Raw genomic sequence first — 8,264 nt, 5'->3', positions numbered from 1 at the left:
TAGTACCCACTCCAAGTTGTTTACAAGGAAGACTTCTGACACCACAGCTACTATCATGTCAGACTCATTGCCTGTTTCTGTAAGGTTAGCTTGCGGCTTATCTTTGTTTTTCTTGAGCCTACAGGTTTTGATATGATGCCCAGGCTTTCCACAGTTGTAGCAGTTTCCTTTTTTCTTGAATTGATTGTTTGCATTCTTCTTTTTGAGCCTGCATTCATTTGCATAATGTCCAGGTTTGCCACAGTTATGACAGTTGCCCTTTTTCTTATTATTTGCCCGACTTGATTCCACAAGATTCGCCTTTGAATCTATCTCATTTTTATTTTCTTTTTGGTCTCTGATTCTATTGGCCTCCTCTATTCGTATGTGTACGATAGTGGTTTCCAAAGAAACACCGTTCTTTTTATGTTTCATTCTATTCTTATATTCTTTCCAGGAGGGCGGTAACTTTTCTATTAGTGCTCCTAACAGAAACACTTCATCCAACTTAATTCCTTCTGTCGATAGTTCATGAACTAGACTTTGAAAATCATGAATCTGATTTGTGACAGGTATATCGTCTGTCATTTCATAATGAAGGAAATTAGCAATTGCATGTTTCTTAGCGCCTGCATCTTCTAATATGTATTTCTTTTCCAAAGCAGTCCATATGTCTTTGGCAGACACGTAAGAAGCATACACGTCATATAGTTCGTTGGATAAAGAGTTTAGAATATAATTTTTACAATTATTTTCATCTGTTACTTCAGTTTGATTTGCTGGATCTATAGTAAATGATTCAGATAAAATGTATGAAACTTTCAGGGTGGTCAGAGCGAACATCAGTTTCTGTTTCCACCGTTTAAATGATTGTCCAGCGAACGGTTCGATTTTGGCTAACTCAGTAGAAGCATTTACTGTTACTGTAGCCATAGTCTATGTAATTCAACAATTTCGATTTCAAGATTGTTGGAATATTTAGTTGAATTAAATAGACTATTAAAAATCGAGAACCAAAAAAGGAAAATAATTTTGAGAAAGAAGAACTTATTGAATGAGTCGAGGCGTGACTGAGTCACTCGGCTTGAAATCGAATTTGCTCCCCTTGGACTGCGTCCCAAGTGCAACAGGTTTCCAGAGCAATCGACCTCCAGGATACAACGACTATGACCCGGTCCCAGCGGTGCACTCACTGTACACGGGCTCGAACCACTTGCAGTTTAATCCGAAAGTGCTGAGTTGACTCAGCGATGAACTCAGCAGAAAATGCTTAAAACCGAATATCAGAGAGTGTGAGTACCCAAACACACACCCACGCGAGTATACACACACCGCACCCGCACCCGCACCCGCACCCGTGCCCGCGCCCACGCCCAGCCCAGCCCAGCCCGTCCCGTCCCGTCGCGTCGCGTCGCGCACGCGCACGAGCACGCGCACACGGACTCGGACTCGGACTCGGCTCGGCGCGCGCGCGCGCGTGTGTGGTCAATGGCATAGATTAGAGCTATTGGCATAGCCCCCCCACAGGACCAAATTCACATGCCCCCTGAAAGGGGCTCAAGCCCTAAGCAAAAATACTATCTTATATACAAGATAGTTAACTTTGTGAAATCCGATGTGGGACAAAACCCCAAACTCAAAAGTACTACAATTTCAAAAATGGAGGGAAATTACCGAAAATTTGAAAATTCAAATTTTACTACTATTTTAAAACAAAATATAACATGGTCAACCAGAAATTCTTATGTTCGCGATTCTTCATCCACTGATGCAAAAAATGCTCCAGTTTTCCATTCTCATATGAGGCCGGAAAGTTTATTGGCAACAGGTCGGCACGAAATGATTCATCGTGCTCAAACATGAGCCAGATGTGGGAATATTAGCAAAGGCTGGCTATCGAAATGGAAGGGGCTCTGCTATGAGATATGGTTCTCGAATAGGAAGAAATACCGGGAGGGTACAGTTCCATATATTATAGGTATTGGTAGGCTGCAGAGGATTAATTAGTTTGCCTCTGCTCCTGCAATCGAGTAATAAACTAGATCTTGAACTCCAGCTAGCTCATTGGAAATTTGTGATGACAATGACAGTATGGTGAGATCCTTGATTGTTGTAGAGCGGGTTGCAGACACTTTCATGGCAAAGATGGACCATCGAAGGTTTGATTGGAGGCGGAAATGATCTGGACTATAACAACCTTAAAACAGTCATATCTCACAAATTGGGATGAGTTTTTGACCTATCATATATGATTTTGGGGTAGGATAAGCTACTTTAGCCAACCAACCCCACTACGTCGGGTTTCCCATGCCATATTTGCGGTCCATTTTTATTTTTATTTTTTAATATTGAGTTTTAGCTAGCGTATAACTTTTGATCCTTTGAGTTGTAGAAGTCGTGACCAACATGAAAAGGGCTTAGAAAAATTAAGAGAACAACATGGTTAAGCCAAATTGGACATGAACTATTTTTGGCTGAAAACCATGAAGTTTATAAATAATAAGTTTACGTTTTATTTTTTAGGGTGTTTGAATTGGAGTTTGAGCCTAAAACTATGTCCTAGGTTAGAGCTCATTATTTAAAGGATTGTAATTTCATTTTTTATAATTAATTAATTTATTTTAAATTTATTAAAAATTATTTCTAATTTTATCCCCTGTGAATTCAAGGAAATTCTGTGAGTCCAGAAATTAAAGCTCCGCAGATTCGTAGTTATTCCGTGAGTAAGACAGTGATTGACCCCATCAAATCCTACCCTGCGACTCTGATGAATGGTGGTGATGGATGTGGATCTGTTGCCAGAAAAATTGATCCGACAGGTGAGCCTGGTGATGCTGACGATCAAAGACAATAAAATATATATACCATCTGATTCAATTGCCCAGATTAGATGGCCTTAATATTATGTGAAAAATCTTCCTGTATTTTCCACTGAAGATAGTATAAATACAAGAGATACTGAGTATAAAACTTGTCTGCACGGTAGAAAAGAAATAACATAGAATAATACGCACGTATATGCACAGTCCCGTCGATAACATTTTAAGGGCATGGTCCATCCAAGGCCCCAAGCACGTACGGATCAGGCAATCTGAATCACTGAAGCATGGGACCCACTTGCCAGAATTGAAAATAAACGTACAAATTGACGTGTTAGCCCCACCGTTATGTTTTAATGACATCTAAACTGCCCACCATGTTTGGCCGCTAATGTTGTCTTTGCTACTCAAAAATCCATCCGATCCAGAACTCAGGTAGGCCACACCAGAGTGAACAGTTGGGATGGGGTCAACCAAAATTCAAACCTTCCGGAGTTTATGTGGGACCTACCGTATTTTGTATATGCAATCTTGTCCAGTCAGTAAATGCATTAACGAGGATGAATGGACAACCCACCCAAAAAAAAAAAAGCCATTGCAGAACTGAAATGAGCCACACGACGTGATTTTAGAGGTTTTAGTCGTGATTTTACATGGTGGGGCTCACCTGAGTGAACTCATCAAGAATTTATTTTATTTTTTTATTTTTATTTTGTCCAAGGAGAAAATTAGGGCTGCACATGATGATCAGATTAGATGTCATTAAAACATCATGGTGGGCCGCCCCACACTTCGATTTGTACTTTAAACTCATCCTAGAAATTTTGATATTAGATCCAGCCTCTTACAGTGGTGATGATTTAGGTCATGGATTATCGATCTAGGGCATTGTATATGGGCCCAAAAAATCGCCAAGACCATGTCATATCCATCCAACCTTAATTTGTCCACGTATCTGGATCCTTAGTTTGCGTTTCTCTCTTAGAGGTACATTGGTGAGCCTCGCATAAAAAGTCTGGGAGACATAGGATAAATAGTCAGGTCCCACTTGCATGAATGTACGCGACTTGCACTGGAGAAAGATGCCAAATAGAGTCAACGTGGTAGATTATCAGTAAAAAAAGAGAGAGAGAGAGAGAGAAAGGTCTCCCATCTCCAAAATCACATTGTATATTATAAACACTCACATGTTCAAGTCTGTGTTTTCAGGTGCAGAGAGAGAGAGAGAGAGAGAGAGAGAGAGAGAGAGAAGGTTGTTGTTGAGGAATTGACATGGGAAGGCCTCCATGCTGTGATAAGGTTGGTATCAAGAAAGGTCCATGGACACCTGAAGAAGACATCATCTTGGTCTCTTACATCCAAGAACATGGCCCAGGGAATTGGAGATCTGTACCAACGAACACCGGTAATTTTTTGAAAAAACAAAGGAAGATTTCCATGTTCTTGTTAGTTTCAATCCGCCTTCTGGTTTTGCACAATTCATCAAAATCCCAACTAGGTTACTTACTCAGTTTCATGTTTCAGACACGGAAAATTCGAGAGTTTCTTTGTATTTTCTCTACTTTAGGAGTGTCATTTAAGAATTTGGTGCTTCGGTTTTCTCTGCTCCCTCCCTAAAATCAGATCAAGATCCATAATTTACTGAATTCATTTGATTTTGCTCCTCGTGCCTGTGTTTGCAGGATTGCTAAGGTGCAGTAAAAGCTGCAGGCTGAGATGGACTAATTACCTCAGACCAGGAATCAAGCGTGGGAACTTCACCCCACATGAAGAAGGCATGATCATCCATCTCCAAGCTTTGTTGGGTAACAGGTATTTCTCAAAATTTACAATTTCTCTTCAATTTTATAATTATATATAACGTATATGGGTGGTCCAGATCCATCAATTGGAATGTCAAGTGCCCAGATGCAACTAGTAGAATGACTTACAATGCTGTCTCTCTCTCTCTCTCTCTCTCTCTCTCTCTCTCTCTCTCTCTCTCTCTCTCTGAGAAATAATGAATTTTATTATTTATTTATTTATCCATTTTTTCTCCATCGACATCATGGATGCGGTCATACAAATCCAATTAAGAATTCTCCATCTTAAATATTTTTATTTATTTATTTATTTATTTATTTAACTCTTCTATTTATTTGGGTTTTTTTCACCCTCTTTCTTTAATGAAACAGATGGGCAGCCATAGCTTCCTACCTTCCTCAAAGAACAGACAATGACATCAAGAACTATTGGAACACCCATCTGAAGAAGAAGATCAAGAAGATCCAAACGGCTTTGGACTCTCAAATCACAACATCAGATTCTACCACCTTCAATCTCATCTCGAAGACCTTGAGCGATGCAAGGAATTCTGACTTAAACAGCCATTCCTCTTCACTAAGGCTAAACAACTACCCTACCTATGCTTCAAGCACTGAGAACATATCAAAACTCTTAGAAGGGTGGATGAGGAACTCTCCAAAGGATGCTAGGAAACCACCAGCCGAAGAAAAACAAGACGACCAAGGAGACAAAGAAAGCAATGTGGATGCTGCGGCCTCAGTCTCAATTCAATGCAAACATCCTAAGGCTGAGCAAGAGAGCTGTGATATCATGTCCAATGAAGAGCTTGAATCTCTACTTTCCTTTGAGAATTTGAACAGTAGCATGGCATGGGAGAAGTCCTCATCTGAGTCTAGCACGCGGAATGGGTCGGGTTCGATGGGCCAAACCAAGGTGAGGCCAGACAACCAGCCCCCTTTATCTTTCCTTGAGAAATGGCTCTTGGATGAAGCTAGCACAGGTCAGGTAGAGGAACTCATGGGCATGTCTGTAGATTGCTGCTCAGCTCCAATCTTCTAAGATTTTTCCTTAATAAGAAGCTCTCTCTCTCTCTCTCTCTCTCTCTCTCTCTCTCTCTCTCTCTCTCTCTCTCTCTCTCTCTCTCTCTCTCTCTCTCTCTGTTTTCTACAAGCTATGCATGAGAAAGAATCAAAGACCAAAAAAAAAAAAAATCAATGCACGGTCTTTTGATGATTGATTATTTCTTCGTTAGGAGTCTTATATAAACATTGGACATCTTTTGTTTACCAAATGTATGATTAGAACAATTGCTTTAGTATGAATTGTCCGAAGTAAATTAGTTTAATTGCCTCGCATTGTCATGGATTTTTATCGGAATTCAAATATCATTGCAATTGCAAGATTAGAACAAGCGATTTTGTATGGATTATCCAAAATAAATGCACTGTTGGCCTTGAATTCTAGTTTTGTTGTAGTAAATGTAAAGATTAGAATAAGCGATTTGCTATGAATTTTGTGAAATAAATTCCTCTGATGGCCTCAATTCTCATGGGATTGTTTGAAGGTTTCATCAACTTGATTAGTTCATATCATAGTTCTAATCTAATAACTAATGGAAGATAATAGAAAGAGCTTTTATATGAATTATCTGAAAATAAATCTACTCTCCTGGACTTAAATTCTCTAATAAAATTAAAACTTCTGTATGACATTTAATTAAAATGAAGATTAAATTCTCTAATAAAATTAGTACTTCCGTGGGTTCTCTAAAGTGTTTTTGATCTATATAATAGGTGTGGCCCAGTTTTTGTTTTTTTGTTTTTTTTTTTGGCACCCACCCAAAAAAGCATAGACAGGTGGCCTTTTTACAGTCAATAAAATTACAGGTGGTGAGCTCCCACCTTTAGGTAGAAATAAAATGAAGACTTTGGTTAGTGCTAGTGATTCATGGGTGTCTTCTCTTTTCATTTTTTAAACTTTCTTTTTATTTATTTATTTGAAAAAAAAAAATCCAAGAATGTTTGAGGTTAAAAGAGTATATTTATTTCAAATAATTCACACAAAAGTAATTATTCTAATCTTTCATTTGGAATGAATTAGAACTGATATATATATATATATATATATATATATATATATATATATATATATATATATATATATATATATAGCCGAATGCTCACCTGCTCACTAGCTCTCGCTATGATACTTAAAAAAGAAAATTCATGAAAATGGGAGGCTAGTACTTGTTTCATATAAAGCATTAGTTCTAATCATACCTTTGGGATAAATTTTGAAATTTTTATTTATTTATGTAAACTAATTAGATGAAAGGTCATGGTTAGTCCATTGAAACATGAGAAATTGAAACTTTCCCTTAAAAAATCCCCAATAAGTGATTTTTTGGAATCAACCTCAAATTTTAATGTTGTTTTAGTGATTACTTTCCATTCATATCAGTGGTATTAACCATAGGTACAAAAGTTCTAATTCTACAAATGGGTTGTCCCAAATTCTTCTTCTGCCCTCCAAAAAAAAAAAAAAAAAATTCCTATTTCATGCTTCCTACTAGAATTATCAAATGAAACATGCTCCGATGCTCTTTAGAGCTCTATAAGTGATACTGCTCCTAGTTCCATTTAGACACTTAGACAATCCAATCGGTTGATCTAGACTGTTCATTAGTTTCAGTAGTCATTTCATGGGTATAATTGCAAAAACTACACCGATCTAACGATCTTAACCCTCTGATCAATAGCATATAATAGCTAGTGTCAGCCAAGATTGTTTACACACAAAAGGTCCAATCAACAATCTGATCCATGTATCTGTTAGCGCCCCGGCAGATTATTTATAATGCAACAGATCACTTTTATTAACCAATTAATCTTAATTACCATCACATGCATGGAGTAGAAAAAGGATGGCTACAAAAGATAAATCCTAATCAAGAATAGATTGGGTCAGCCGTTCACTCTGATTTTTAAATGGTAGCCCATGAAATAAGTTATAAACTTCATGGACAGTTCAGATCAATTGATTAGACTTTTCAAATGACCCAATGCAACTAGGAAGAGCACTGGAGCATTTCCCATGAATCATTTGGAGTAACCAAGAAACTTGAGTGTAATTAATTTCATACCAAAAGAATATTTAAATAATGGCATGGGCTCATGTATTACCCCAAAAGGCAGCAAAGATGGTTTTTGCACTTGGATGCACCCATTGCACCAGATGTGGGTCAGATCCAACTGAAGATGCCAAGAGGAATGGCATGGGCATACGAATCTGACATACATTTATAAAACTTTAAGGCCGCATTTATGGACCACCCTTCGTGGCCCAAACCCACAGGTACCAAGTAACCTAGTGCCAGCTCTACAAAATTTAAACGTGTTGCAACCCATTTGCATGTGTGACACCCACACCAGATGTGGGTCAGATTCCGTTGTTGTCATTCGACAATGTCCATTAGATGTCAATCATCTGCCAGTTACGGCGCTATCAGAGGGCACTTTTTGTTGATCTATTCAGCAAAGCCCATAATTTTGGACGGTTCAATTTGAGTTACGTCTATCTCACGTGTACAATTTTCTGCGTGCATGTGTATGAGCACCAAAGCTTTTCTCAAACCACAATAACTACCGCTTTGATACCCACGGAAACGGATTGGCTACTACC

The 8,264-nt window shown here is 38.3% G+C and overlaps 1 protein-coding gene across 1 annotated transcript; it reads left to right on the top strand.

Annotated features, from left to right (window-relative positions):
* Positions 1-4,002: 4,002 nt before the first annotated feature.
* On the top strand, positions 4,003-5,928 carry LOC131251101 (transcription factor MYB60-like). Its single transcript, XM_058251610.1, has 3 exons — positions 4,003-4,203; positions 4,481-4,610; positions 4,973-5,928. Exons 1-3 carry the CDS (start codon positions 4,071-4,073, stop codon positions 5,640-5,642), a joined length of 933 nt encoding a protein of 310 aa, XP_058107593.1. The 5' UTR covers positions 4,003-4,070; the 3' UTR covers positions 5,643-5,928.
* The last annotated feature ends 2,336 nt before the right edge of the window (positions 5,929-8,264 follow it).

This window comes from Magnolia sinica, chromosome 7 (assembly GCF_029962835.1).
Source record: "Magnolia sinica isolate HGM2019 chromosome 7, MsV1, whole genome shotgun sequence".
Taxonomy (NCBI): Eukaryota; Viridiplantae; Streptophyta; class Magnoliopsida; order Magnoliales; family Magnoliaceae; genus Magnolia; species Magnolia sinica.
This window is presented reverse-complemented; position numbering and strand designations above follow the sequence as displayed.